Below are 14,483 nucleotides of genomic sequence, written 5' to 3'. Positions count from 1 at the left end.
AAAAGGCTCGCCAATTGCAAGGGATTTACTGAAGCAATTCTCAAGTTATCAAAGACTAGAACCATAATGTCCCTAGAGGAAAAATGGTTTAACTCCCCCAATTATAGGTGCTTAGAGCATCCACATCAATAGATGCAAAATTATGTAAAATAGAAAAAGACACCACTTTTACACATTTTTCCTTAAAAATACTCCACATCAGTGCTTCTAAAATTGTGTAAAAATGTGTATATCTCTACACGAGCTACAGTATCTGTGTAAATATACACGGTTACTGTCGTCCATTTATTATTTTATTAATTTCCTGTTCGCTCCTTTTTTTCTCTCTCTTCTCCATGCTCAACAAACTCAGTAAATTCTCCTCTCCTCATCTTCTTCTTTTTCCTCAGATGCACACAAACACACCCACACACAAACACATCCACACAGACAAATCAACACATAGATACACTTGCTCTTTTTTTTTTTTTTTTTTTTTTTTTTCACACACACAAAGATACACAAACACACCCACACACAAATAAACCCAAACGAACAAATAACAAAGTGACAGATCGGTGCTTATCAAAACGATCGGAGCTCATGGGTCTTGCTTGATCAGAGCTCGTGGGTCTCGCTTGATCGGAGCTCGTGTATATGTCTTACCTAATCGGAGCTAGGGAGATACACTAACTGATCGGTGCTTGTGGATCGGAGCTAGGGAGATCTCGGTCAAATTTGATCGAGTTGGATCTGATCGGTGCTTATGGATCGGAAGCTAAGGAGATTGGTGCTTACCTGATCGGAGCTGTGGATCGGTGCTTGTGACAAAGATGGTGTGGATTAGACCAAAAGGGAGAGTTGATTCAAAAATGGGTATAGAGATGGGTTATGGGTAGAGAGATGGTTATAGAGAGAGAGCAGCAAATCAGAAAAAATGGGTTGAGGGAGAGAGAAAGCGCGCGTATAATAAAGGGGTTAGTTGGGGGAAATAATAAAAAAATTGAGAAAATTGATTATTTAAATAAAATAAGTGATAGAATAGATGAACTGATGTGGATGTTTTGTAGAAATAGATGTGTAAAATAGAAAAAGTAGGTTTTTAGTGTAAAAATATGTGTAAAATACACTAACTGATGTGGTTGCTCTTAGGCCTCCAGAGCTTCAATGTTCTTCTATTATCTTTTGCCACTTATGCCACTTATCTTTTGCCACTTATTTCATTATCTTTTGCTATCCCTAATTTATTCTTACCCATAATTCGTCAACATCCAGATACTTCAAATGAAATTCCATCTCTAGACGAAGACACTACTTTGAAGAAAGTAGTGAGACTTTTAAAACACTTTCATATCAAAATTCAAGGAAGAGTTCCAACTCCAACAGAAACATCAGATGTAAACGAGCATTCTTCAAGTCAAGAATTCAGTTTAACTTTTGATACTAGAGCACCTTCAGTCCTCCCCACCAGCAGAAATTGAATTGCAATTAACTCTTGATTGTTAAGGAAAAAGCAAAAATATTTGAATGTTGTCTTAGATATTAAGGCCTCATTTAGTACCCTCACTCAAACACATGTTTTCAGTTTTTAAACAACATTATGCATATTTTCACGCATCTTTTCACCCACACATATTTCCATACAATTTTTCAAGCACATGTTTTTATTTTTTAAGTGCATGTACCAAACACTCTAAGATTTATAATGCATAATTGTATTGCAAGATATCTTAGATATTCCTCAAGCACCTTCCCTTATATAGCATTCCATTCTCCTATATAGCATTCCATGCCATGTATCATAGCAATTACTAAAAGTTTTAAAGATACCTTGCGTTGCGGGGCAACAGCAATTTTTATTTTCGAGAATGACAAAACTTAGGTACAATACCTTAAGTATTATTCCTTAAGTTCTCATCTTAAATTTTAACCATGTGACTATTTAACTAAAAAATACATTTTCATCCTATGAGAAAAAATCCACATAGCATAATCTTAAGAAAAGAACCTAAAGAACAAAATTTAAGTACTATACCCAAGTCTTGCTCTTTGAAGAAATATTGAAATAGACTGTTGATCCTGTAAATAAAACGTCTCTAAAAACAGGCATATTCTACAAATTAATCAAACTTATTAGAACAATACCATCTCAAGTTCTCCTACAACCAAACATAAGTTAGATTCTACAAATTGTCAGAATTATTAAATCACTCCTTTGAATGCAAGTTCATTGTCATTAAAATACACACACGTGCATACTCAAAGTAACAGGCATGCAAAGATTCCTAAATCCCGACTGCCGCTTTGATCAGCGAAATTTGAAATAATTAAGAACTCAAAGCACTAAATCTACTGGACATGCTTCAGAGGAATATGATTTCTAGTGTTAGCCCACAAATGAATCTAGAAACTCATCAGCTTCCTCTATAAATCAAAACTAGCTCCAACAGAGAGAACTTCAATACATCAGGGGCTTCTAGGGGTATACTTCTGGTACATATTGACTTTTTGAATGCTGAATGTCTTCTTACTCTGTCGGCACACACCTAGGCTACCGGAAGCCTCTTCCTCTTCCACGCCCACCCCAACCCCTGCCTCTGCCCCTAGTCCCACTTCTCCCACCATGAGACAAACCTTCCAATGCTCTATTAACCAGCTGGTTTGGCAAACCACCAGCTCCACGGCCCTTTTTGGATGCCACATTGCCAGATCCATTAGCAGCAGTAACAGGTCGTTTCCCTCTGCACATAAAGTTCATATAAAATAAAATAAAATAAAAACTGTATTCTGTTCTAAAAATAAATAAATAACATATATGTATTCACCCTAAAAGGTTCCATCTCAACAGAATGAAACCTTGCAGAAAAGCAATTAAAGTGAATGACGTGTGAAAATTACACTTCCAATTATGGGACAACCTTGACAAAAGGACACCCACACACAAAAAAAAAAAAAAAAAAAAAAAAAACAAAAACAAACAAACAAACAAACAAACAAAAACAAAAAACAAAAAAACAAAAAAACAAAAAACAAAACAATACACCGGTACTACTCTCCTGCGTGCTCATGTGATTAAATGAAGCCATATAGATTTTTCAACAAAGAAAACAGAAAAACTATGAAAGCTAGAAATCATATATTAAAATAAGGTAAAAAAAATATAGGTTTTTTTTTTTTTTTGAGAGAGAGAGAGAGAGAGAGAACAGAATAAGGAAGATCTCTACCCAGTTGCAGTTGTCGTAGCAGGAACAGAAGGTTTTGTTGCTTCTTTCCATGATAGGTTGACACTTTTATCCCCAATAAATGAAGGTGTTTTGGAATGTAACGGCTGCATATAAGAAATTAAAATCAATCTCTACAGTAAAAGCATAAAGGATCATATATTTAGAGACGCAGAAAGTTTGTTTCTTTTCACCTTTGTCATTGCCAAAATGTTATTACAGGTCCGCAACCCTGTAGTAGTATTCTGCTTTTGAGTTTTCTGCACATTATATGAAAGTCATAGTCATGAGATATATGTTAACAAAAAAGCTCCACCAAAGACCACGGAATCTCTCGAGAACAGACTCACAATGCTGTCCTTTGCTTCATCAGATTTGGCAGCTGCCATAGCTTTGTTGTGCTCAGCCATTCCCTGAGTTAATTTCTTCATGGTAGCCCTAGTTAACTCCTCAACGTTACTTAACCTGCAAATAATTTTAAAATTGTCAAGTATATATATGGTAAGAAGAAAAGGTTGCTACTGTGTAAAAGTCAAAACAAAGATGCATTTCACCCTTCCAAAGTACAGAAAATAAGAAAAGGCTGAAAGGCTTTGTTCCTACCAACATCAGTTCACAAATTTTACATTCGCTGCCCATAACAACCAAAAAAAAAAAAATACTCCAGAGAGAGGAAATAGTAATAAAGAATCAATTTCTTTATTAAAATTACACAATACAAAACTAAATTAAAAAATATAATCAATTACCTTTCAGTAAAGTCCTTATTTAACTCTGAAAAGTCCTCCCCAAGCCTATCTGATGGTTGGCCAGTCACTATCTTATAACCACATAAACTGTTTGTTGCATTAGGAACCTTGTGAGCTAGATGGTGAAATGTGTACAACAAGCACTCAACATAAGTAAAGTTCATCTCTTCTCCAGTCTTCTTCCGTGGCATGTACTTCTGAGAAGGAACAAGAGACATCTTATGAGATTGAGACAAACAAATTATTTAGCGTAAAAAAAAGCAACAGAAACTACCAATGTGAATGCACATATATCAATTTCAATAGCAAAGATGGAGTTAAGAATATATATATATATATATATATAAAATAATGTAGCAATTCTGAATACACGGAGTTGTATTTGTACTGTCATTTTAAACAGCATATATACCTTTAATAGCTGAACAACATTGGGAAGAATCTGGCGTGAATCCTGCGGAGTTGTGTAAGGAGAAATTTCCGCAAGTGCTTTAAGCAAATCTAGCTTTCGCTCCTCAGGAAGCTAGAAAACATAAACACCAATAAAGTTAATCTCTTGCATAATATTAGAACATAATCAAGCCACCAGAAATTCTCCTATGACGGAGACCCTTCTAAAACGAGGGAATTTTCAAGAGCAATTTTTGCTCTCCAAGAAATACTTAAAAGATATTTACAATGAAATGACAGAGAAATGCAACACGATCCAATGAGAAAGCTCCTATACTATCAGTATATATCTGTTCCAAAAAAATAATGACGTGTGTGTACAACAGTACATATGTATAGAATTAGTATTACCTTTAGCATAAGAAAAGAACAAATTAGAACTGAATCCAAGGATATTGAAATAAAGATCTCCAGGATGCCAATAAACTCAAGCTACATACTATTTCATGACAGAAAGCGAAGTATTACCTTATCAAATACAGGTATGATGTGTTTGTTCAAGTAGTTGAGGAACTTGCTGCTTGAAGCACCCCTCTGTGTTATTAATTATAGGCATAGTCAGACAAACGTACAATGAACCATTTAAAGAAAATAACAAAATCAAATACAGTCCGTACCACAACAAATGGAAGAGCCATGTACACACATGATATCAACCTGTCAATATGGTCGGCATCTGCAACCTGCATTTTGAAGTCATTAGAATTGTAACCAAGGATTCATAGTATCATAAAGTAAAAAATATTATTTTCCATGGCCAGACAATCTTATAAAATGATGAAGAAACAGACATTAGTCAAAAGGACAACCAATGATGCTAAATATTATGCAGCATGATTACAAAAAAGTCATGATATGATAATAGTCCTAATCCTAATCATGTAATTTACACATAATATGCAAACTCATGTTTTCAAGATATCTGTCAACTTCCCAAAATCTCCAACCATATTTATATATTTCAAACTTACCTTGAGAACAATGCATGACTTCACTATTTAATCCTCTTAAACTCTTCTACATTGTTAAAGCATCAATGTACCTCTAGCACCCCCTGATTACTATTTAAATTGAAGTAGTTGCCCAACACATAAACTGCCCCTTTTTTTTTTTTTTTTTTTTTTTTTTTTTGGAAAGAGAGAGAGAGCAAGGAAAGATTTGAACATAAGATCTACACCAGCCCTAGGCACCATCGTCTAAGTCACAGCCCAAGAGCACAGATGTCATCAACATCTAGACAAGGAAAACATAGTGTATATGATATTTTAGGGCGAAGCAAGTAATATATATCCCCACCCCTATTCTAATTTAAAATCCACAGCAAAAGGCATCACTTAAAGGGACAACAAAATCATCCAATGCTCTTGCAAATGAATGCGAACTATGAAAAGAATGTGCCTAAACTCCATATAAATTAGATGCATCATATCCATATATCACAATTTGACTAGACTGATTTAGGCAATATCACATCAGCTCCAGGCAAGTCCACGCCATTATTTTACATTGGGTAGTGAACTGCCTCAAAAGTTACTTCTTTTACAAAAACCTGATTATCAATACAATTAAATAAGCACTCACATTGAACTGTGCATCTAAATCAGCTTGTCCTTCAATGATTCCAATAAGTTCTTTCATGCGTTCTGGGGGAGCTTTTTCTCCAAAAATACTCAAACTCTTTAAGAAGTCCATAAACATTCTGAATTCTGCTCCAGTTACATCTTCTAAACTCTGAAATGAAACTCAAATTATATTTTCATGCATCTTCTAGTAGAATAACAAGATCAAAACTGAGTTCATAATTCCAGAAGCTTTCAAATGGGAAAAGGAAAAATTGCATTGATAAAAGAAAGTAGTAAAACCAAGAAAACACCTTTTTTATCAAATCAGTTATATGCCTTTCCATTTCATCCTGAGGCTTCAAGAGTTCAGCTTTAATAGGAAAAACCTGCAGATGCAATTATTTCCCTTAATATTAAAAAGAGCTGCCAGGTAAAAATTGCAACAGGCATAACATGAACTGGTCTTCTTACCTTATCTCTTATAAAGCTCAGAACTTTCTCACGAATAGTTTCGTCTGAACTTGGTTCATCAACACAGCCAATGTGCTTAAATAAGCCCGTCAAAGAAGCTACATGAACAAGAAAATTCAATTCCATCAAGCATTAATACTATAAACATGCAAGTTATGATTTAGAAAGATGACAATAAAAATATTCACTGACTGATACATGTCACATTAAAGGGATATTGATATGAGATTTTCATCAAATTAAAAAATTAAGGAGCATTGAGCCACATGCATATCAATTCAAAGCAAACCTATCAGTACCAATTTGTATGCATTTTAATTTAGTATTCGTTCCTTCACACAAACAAGCTACTACAACAGACAAGCTTCTTCCCAACAAGATTTCACAGGTGACCATCCCAATGGGGCACATTAATGTATGCCTGATATTTCAAGATGCTGTTACTATTATAAAATAAAGTTTAAAATAACTGGGATGACATTTGAGGTAATTTGAGAAATTTCAATGCAACAAAATCAAACAAAAAATCACTTTTTGGTTCAAATGAAACTCGTGTCAGAAATGAAGATAGCAATCATGCCCCAATGATTTTATATTAACTTTTAACATTTTGATATTAACTTTATTACCATCCACTATTTCATTTCTGTTGCAAAACAAACTGAAATTGGTAAAATGAGATATCATTTGAGCCCCGGTTATATTATATTAGTTTTTAGCAAGCTTTATCAGTTATTTATTTACAATCTACTATTTGATTTTATTATTTAACAATCCCATGGTCTCGAGTTCAAATCAAATATTGTAAACTCTTCTATTTATAGAGATCCATATCTATACACATGCCAGATATATAGAAACTAACTATAGTACCTCTTAACATTTGTGAATATTGTGAATATTGTGAATATAAAAATTACTTTAAACCCATGTCTTGCAAATAATTACGCATGAGTTTGCATGGGTACTCAACCTCCATTCAAGTCAATATTCCATTCCAACACAGCTTGTGATTACAAAATATACAAACCAGTACTCAGTAAAGCATATTCGTATCAACGCATTCCAGTTCATATAAAAGAATGAAAACTAGAATTTGCCCATTAGAGGGTTATTTTCCCAAATAAGGGTTTTTTCCAAAAGAAGAATTTTTTCTCAAAGGACATTATTTGGGTAGGCACAGTATGCCTTGGCCTAGGCAGCATGCCCACAAGGGCTGCCCTGGCTTTTGCTGCTTGCCTATGGGTGCTGTCTTGATCTTGGTTGCGTGCCTTTGTCATGACTGCTTCCCCATAAGGGTTATCAAGGCTGTGGGATTATGCACGTGGGCATGCCATGGCATTGGCAATGTGCCCACTTGGGCTACCATGGCCTTAGCAGCATGCCCATTGGATGTTTATTTTCCTAAAGTAAAGGTTTTTCTATAGGTGGGTTATTTTCCCAATGTAGGTTATTTGGGCAGGCCAGCATGCCTTGGCCTTGGCCTTGGTAGCGTGCCACAATGGTAGACTTGGACTTTGCTGATTGCCTATAGGGGATGTGTTGGCCTTGTCTATGTGCCTTAGTCGTGGTGGCCATGGGTGCTGCCTTAAACTTGGCTGTGTGGCTTTGCCGTGGCTGCTTTCCCATGGAGGCTATCAAGGCTTAGGAGCATGCACGTGGGCTTGCCATTGCCTTAATGGCGTGCCCACAAAAGCTACCTTGGCCTTGGCTGCTTGCGCATTGGATGATTATTTTTCAAAATAGGGGTTTTTTTCTAGAGGGGGAGGGGGTTTACTTTCCCACAAGAGCTTATTTGGGTAGGCCAGCATGCCTTGGTCTTGGTAAAATGCCAAAGGGGGCTGCCTTGGCTTTTGCTACTCTCCTATGGGGGATGCTTTAGCCTTGGTTGCATACCTTAGCCATGGTGGCCTTGCGCGTGGGTGTTGCCTTGAACATGGCTATATATGGCTTTGCCATGCTGCTTCCCCATGGGGGCTATCATGACCTTGGAAGCATGCACGTAGGTAGGCCATGGCCTTGGCAATGTGTCCACGGGGGCTGCCTTAGTTTTTTTTTTTTTTTTTTTTCAAAGAAGTCCCCCCCCCCTCCCCCCAACAAAAGAGCTCATTTGGGCAAGCCAGCATGCCTTGTCCTTGGCAGAATGCCCACAAGGGCTACCTTGTCCTTGGTTGTGTGCCTTAGCCGTGGCAGCCTTGCCTACGACTGCTACCCTTGATCTTGGCTAGGTGGCTTTGTCATGCCTGCTTCCCCATAGGGGCTATCATGAACTTAGGAACATGCATGTGGCATACCATGGCCTTGGTAGTATGCCCATTTAGGCTAGCTTGGCCTTAGCTGCTAACCCATTGGATGGTTTTTTTTTTTGAAATAAGAGTTTTTTCTAAAAGGAGGTTATTTTCCTAAAGATGTTATTTTGGCAGGCTAGCATGCTTGGCCTTGGTTAAGAGCCCACGGGGGCAGCATTGGCCTTTGCTACTTGCCTATAGGGGATGTCTTGGCCTTGGCTATGTGCCTTAACCATGGTGGCCTTGCCCATGGGTCCTGCATTGAGTTTGGCTATGTGGTTTTGCCATGGCTACTTCGCCATGAAGGCTATCATGGCCTTGGCAACATGTCCACGGGGGCTACTTTAGCCTTGGTTGCTTGCCCATTGCAGGTTATTTTCTCAAATGAGAGGTTTTTTTTTTTTTTTTTTTTTTTTTTTTTTTTTCAAAGGAGGTCATTTAGGCAGGCCATCATACCTTGGCCTTGGCAGCATGCTCACGGGGGCTGCCTTGGCCTTTGTTTCTTGCCAATGAAAGCTGCCTTGGCTATGGTCGCCTTGCCTATGGGTGTTGTCTTGATCTTGGCTGCGTGCCTTTGATATGGCTACTTCCCATGAGGGTTGTCATAGCCATGAGAGCATACAAGTGGGATGTCATGGCCTTGGCATCCTGCCCACGAGGGGTTCCTTAGTCTTGGATGCTTGCCCATTAAAGGGTTATTTTCATAAATATGGTTTTTTTTTTTTTTTTTTTTAAAAAGGAGGTTGTTCGGGCAAGTCAGCATGCAATGGCTACTTCCCTATGGGGATTGTCATGGCCTTGGAAGCATGCAAGGTGGGCATGCCATGGCCTTGGCAGTGTGTCTACGGGGGCTAACTTTGCCTTGGTTACTTGCCCATTAGAGGGTTATTTTTCAAATGAGGGTTTTCTCCAAAAGAAGTTTTTTTTTTTTTAATAATTTTTCTCAATGGAGGTTATTGCAGGTCAGCATGCCATAGGTGTTGCTTGCTTGTATGCGCATTGGACTGCTCTGCTGCCAGTTATTTCCAAATGGGTTCATGTTTCCATAGTTTGGCAGGCAGTGCTGCATTGCATGCCCACGCGGGTAGGCTTGGCCTTTGTTGCTTACCTATGGGGTATGCCTTGGTCTTGGCTACGTGCCATTGCCATGGTGGCCTTGCCTATTGTGTTGCCTTGAATTTGGCTGTGTGGCTTTGCCATGGCTGCTTCCCTATGGAGGCTATCATGGCCTTGGGAGCATGCACGTGGCTTGCCATGGCCTTGGCAGCATGCCCACGGGTGCTACCTTGGCCTTGGCTACTTGCCCATTATGTGGTTATTATTATTATTATTTTTTTTTTTCTCCACAAAAGAGCTCATTTGGGCAAGCCAGCATGCCTTGTCCTTAGAAGAATGCCTACAAGGGCTACCTTGGGTTTTGGTTTTACCTATATGGGCTACCGTGGATATGGTTGTGTACCTTAGTCGTGGCAGCCTTGCCTACTATTGTTACCTTGATCTTGGCTAGGTGGCTTTGTCATGCTTGCTTCCCCGTAGGGGCTATCATGAACTTAGGAACATGCATGTGGCATGCCATGGCCTTGGTAGTGTGCCCACTGAGGCTAGCTTGGCCTTAGTTACTAGCCCATTGGATGATTATTTTCCAAAAATGAGGTTATATGGGGCAAGCCAACATGCCTTGGCCTTGGTTGAGTGCCCACAGGGGCAACCTTAGCTTTTGCTGCTTGCCTTTGGGGGGATGCCTTGGCCTTGGCTGCGTGTCTTAATCATGGTGGCCTTGCTTTTGCGTGCTACTTGAACTTCTCCGTATGGCTTTCCATGGCTACTTCCCCATTGCTACTGTCATGGCCTTAAGAACATGCACGTGGGCTTACCATGGCCTTGGCAGTGTGCCCATGGTGGTTACTTTGGTGTTGCCTACTTGCCCATTGGAGTTTTATTTTTCTAAGAAAGGGTTATTTGGGTAGGCCAACGTACCTTGTCCTCGACAACGTGCCCACGAGGGCTACCTTGGCCTTTGTTGCATGATTTAGCCATGGTGGCCTTGCCCATGGGTGCTGCTTTGATATTGGCTGTTTATGTGCCTTTGCCATGGTTGCTTACCCCTGAGGACTGTTATGAACTTAGGAATATGCACGTGGGTATGCCATGGCCTTGGTAGCATTTGAGAGTTATTTTGCCAAATGAGGTTTTTATCCAAAAGAAGGGTTCCCCCCCCCCCTCCTTTAATGGAGGTTATTTGGGCATACTAGCATGGCAGCATGCCCATGGGGGCTGCCTTGGTGTTTACTACTTGACTATGAGGGGCTACCTTGGATTTGACTGCGTGTCTCAACCATGGCTACCTTACTAGTGGGTGATGCCATCGTCTTGGCTTGTGCCTTTGCCATGGCAGCTTCCCCCTAGGGGCTATCATGGCTTCGGGATACCAAGGCCTTTGCAACGTGAGACAAGGGCTGCCTTGGCATTGGTTGCTTGCCCATTGGAGGGTTATTTTCCCAATTGAAGGTTTATTTTTTTTTATTTTTATTTTTTCAAAAGAAGGTTTTGTTCTCAAAAGAGGGTATTTGGGCAGGCCAAAATGCCTTGGCCATGGCAGCGTGCCCATAGGGGCTGCCTTGGCCTTTACTGCTTGTCTATGGGTGCTTCCTTGGCTTTGGTTACATGCCTAAGCCATGGTTGCCTAGTCTCTGGGTGTAACCTTGATCTTGGCTATGTGCCTTTGCCATACACGTGGGCGCCTTGGCAATATGCCCATGGTGGCTGCTTTGGCCATGCCTTCTTGCTCATTGGAGGGTTATTTTTCCAAGGGTTCCCCCCCTCCCCCTGAAATAAGGTTATTTGGGCTGGCCAGCATACCTTGGCCTTGGCAGCATGCCTAAGGGGGTTGCCTTGGCCTTTGTTGCTTTCTTGCAGGGGCTACCTTGGTCTTTGTTTTGTGCCTTAGCCATGGTGGCCTTAGCCATGGGTGCTACCTTGGTCTTGGCTGTGTGTATGCCTTTGCCATGGTTGCTTCCCCGTCTAAAAGGGGGTTATTTTCCCAAAGTAGGTTATTTGGGTTGGCCAGGATGTCTTGGCCTTGGCAGCGTGCCCACGGGGGCAGACTTAGCCTTTGCTACTTGCCTATAGGGGATGCTTTGGCCTTGGCTACATGCCATAGCCATGGTAGCCTTGCCTATGGGCTCTGCCTTGAATTTGGTTGTCTGGCTTTGTCGTGGCTGCTTCCCCATGGAATCTGTCATGGTGCGTGGGCTTGTCATGGCCTTGGCAGCATGCCCATGGGTGGTACATTGGCCTTGGCTTGCCCATTGGATGGTTATTTTTCAAAATAGGTTAAAAGTGGGTTATTTTCCCAAAAGAGGTTATTTGGACTTACCAGCATGCTTTGGCCTTGGCAGCATGCCCATGGGGGCTACCTTGGCCTTTCCTGCTTGCCTATAGGGGATGCCTTGGCTATTTTCTTGCCAATGGGGGCTACCATAGTCGTGGCTGCGTGCCTTAGCCGTGGCGACTTTGCCCACGGGTGCTGCCTTGATCTTGGCTTTGCCTTGGCTACTTCCTCATGGGGGCTATCATGGACTTAGGAACATGTGTGTGTCCACGGGGGCTAGCTTGGCCTTGGCTACTTGCCCAATGGAAGGTTATTTTCCCAAAAAAAGGTTTTTTTCTCAAATGAGGTAATTTAGGCTGGCCAGGGTTGGCCATCATGCCTTGGCCTTAGTAGTGTGCCCACGGGGTTGCCTTGGCCTTTGTTTCTTGCCTAAGGGAGTTGCCTTGGCTTTGGTAGCGTGCCTTAGGCACGACTGCATTTCCCATTGGTGCTGCCTTGATCTTGGCTATGTGCCTTTGCTATGGTTGCTTTGCCATGGGGTTGCCTTGGCCTTTGTTTCTTGCCTAATGGAGTTGCCTTGGCCTTAGCAGTGTGCCCATAGGGGGTTACCTTAGTTTCTTGCCTAAGGGAGTTGCCTTGGCTTTGGTAGCATGCCTTATGCACAATCGCCTTTCCCATTGGTGCTGCCTTGATCTTGGCTACGTGCCTTTGCTATGGTTACTTTGCCATTAGCAGTGTGCCCACAGGGGGTTGCCTTAGTTTCTTGCCTAAGGGAGTTGCCTTGGCTTTGGCAGCGTGCCTTAGGCACAATCGCCTTTCCCATTGGTGCTGCCTTGATCTTGGCTACGTGCCTTTGCTATGGTTGCTTTGCCATGGGGTCATGGCCTTGGAAGCATGCTGGTGGGCATGCCATAGCCTTTGTAGCATGCCTACGGTGGTTGCCTTGGTCTTGGTTGCTTGCCCATTAGAGGGTTATTTTTACAAATAAAGCTTTTTTTTTTTTTTCTAAAAGGGGGTTATTTGGGCAGGTCAGCATGCAATGGCCATGGCAACGTGCCCACGAGGGCTGTCTTGGCCTTTGCTGAATTCCTATGGGGGTTGCCTTGGCCTTGGCTACATGCCTTAACCATGGCAGCCTAGTCCATGGGTACTTTATTGATTTTGGTTGTGTGCCTTTGCCATGGTTGCTTCCCCATAGGGACTGTCATGGCCTTGGATGCATGTAGGTGGGCATGTGACGGCATTGGCAATGTGTCCATGAGGGCTGCCTTTGCACCATAGCCATGGTGTCCTTGTCCATGAGTGATGCCTTTGAATTTGGCTATGTGGCTTTGCCGTGGCCGCTTCCCCGTGGGGGTTGCATGCCTAAGCCATGGCTGCCTTGCCTTTGGATGCAACCTAGATCTTGTTTACATGCCTTTGCCATGGCTACTTCCCCATTACAACTGTCACGGCTTTGGGAACATGCACTTGGGCATGCCATGGCCTTAGCAGCATACTTATGGGGGCTGCTATGGGGTTATTTTTCCAATTAAGGGTTTTTTTCCCCCCTTAAAAGAAGGTTTTTTTTCTTAAATAAGGTTATTTGGGCTGGCCAACATACCTTGGCCTTGGCTGCGTGCCCACAAGGGCTGCCCTTGGCCTTTGCTACTTTCCTGTAGGCTTGCCTTGGCCTTTGTTGCGTGACTTAGCCATGGTGGCCTTAGGAGCATTCAAGAGTTATTTTCCTAAATGAGGGTTTTATCCCAAAAAAAAGGTTTTTTTTTTTTTTTTTTTTTCCTCAATGGAGATTATTTTTAGGTAGGACAACTTGCCTTGGCCTTAGCAGCTGTCCATGGGGGGCTGCCTTGGTGATTTGCTGCTTGCCTATTGGGCCTTGGACTTAGACTCGTGCCTTAGCCATGGCTACCTTGCTATGGATGATGTCTTTNTGCCTTTGCTGCTTGCTTATGGGTGCTTTCTTGGCTTTGATTGCGTGCCTAAGCCATGGCTGCCTTGCCTCTAGTTGCAGCTTTGATCTTGGCAGTATGCCTTTGCCATGGCTACTTTTCCACTGTTGTTGTCATGGGCTTGACAGCGTGCCCATGGTGGCTGCTTTGGCCTTGCTTGCCTATTGGAGGGTTTTCTCTCTCTCTCTCTCTCTCTCAAATGAGTTTATTTGGGTAGGCAGCATACCTTGGCTATACCGCCTTGCCCATGACCCACGGCTACTTCCTTATAATGGGCATGCCTTGGCTTGGGGGCATTTGAGAGTTATTTACCCAAATGAGGGTTTTATCTAAAAGAAGCCCCCCCCCCTTCTTGGGTAAATACAAGTAAGAATGTCTTGGCCTTAGCAGCATGCCCATGAGGGCTGCCATGGTGTTTGCTGATTGCCTATTGGTGCCTTGGCTTTGACTACGTGCCTTGGCCATGGCAATGTACCCATGAGG

General features: G+C 41.6%; 1 protein-coding gene across 1 annotated transcript; it reads right to left on the bottom strand.

Annotated features, from left to right (window-relative positions):
• Nucleotides 1-2,090: 2,090 nt before the first annotated feature.
• LOC111997407 (apoptosis inhibitor 5-like protein API5) lies at nt 2,091-6,573 on the bottom strand. Its single transcript, XM_065762174.1, has 11 exons — nt 6,433-6,573; nt 6,273-6,347; nt 5,981-6,130; nt 5,017-5,082; nt 4,868-4,933; nt 4,362-4,472; nt 3,950-4,146; nt 3,551-3,665; nt 3,395-3,460; nt 3,204-3,307; nt 2,091-2,720 (listed from the first exon to the last, which is right to left on the bottom strand). Exons 1-11 carry the CDS (start codon nt 6,556-6,558, stop codon nt 2,531-2,533), a joined length of 1,266 nt encoding a protein of 421 aa, XP_065618246.1. The 5' UTR covers nt 6,559-6,573; the 3' UTR covers nt 2,091-2,530.
• Nucleotides 6,574-14,483: the final 7,910 nt, after the last annotated feature.

The sequence above is a fragment of the Quercus suber genome, unplaced genomic scaffold, assembly GCF_002906115.3.
Source record: "Quercus suber isolate HL8 unplaced genomic scaffold, Cork oak 2.0 scaffold_445, whole genome shotgun sequence".
NCBI lineage: Eukaryota > Viridiplantae > Streptophyta > Magnoliopsida > Fagales > Fagaceae > Quercus > Quercus suber.
The sequence above is the reverse complement of the archived record's forward strand: the minus strand, read 5'-3'. Positions and strand labels throughout refer to the sequence as shown.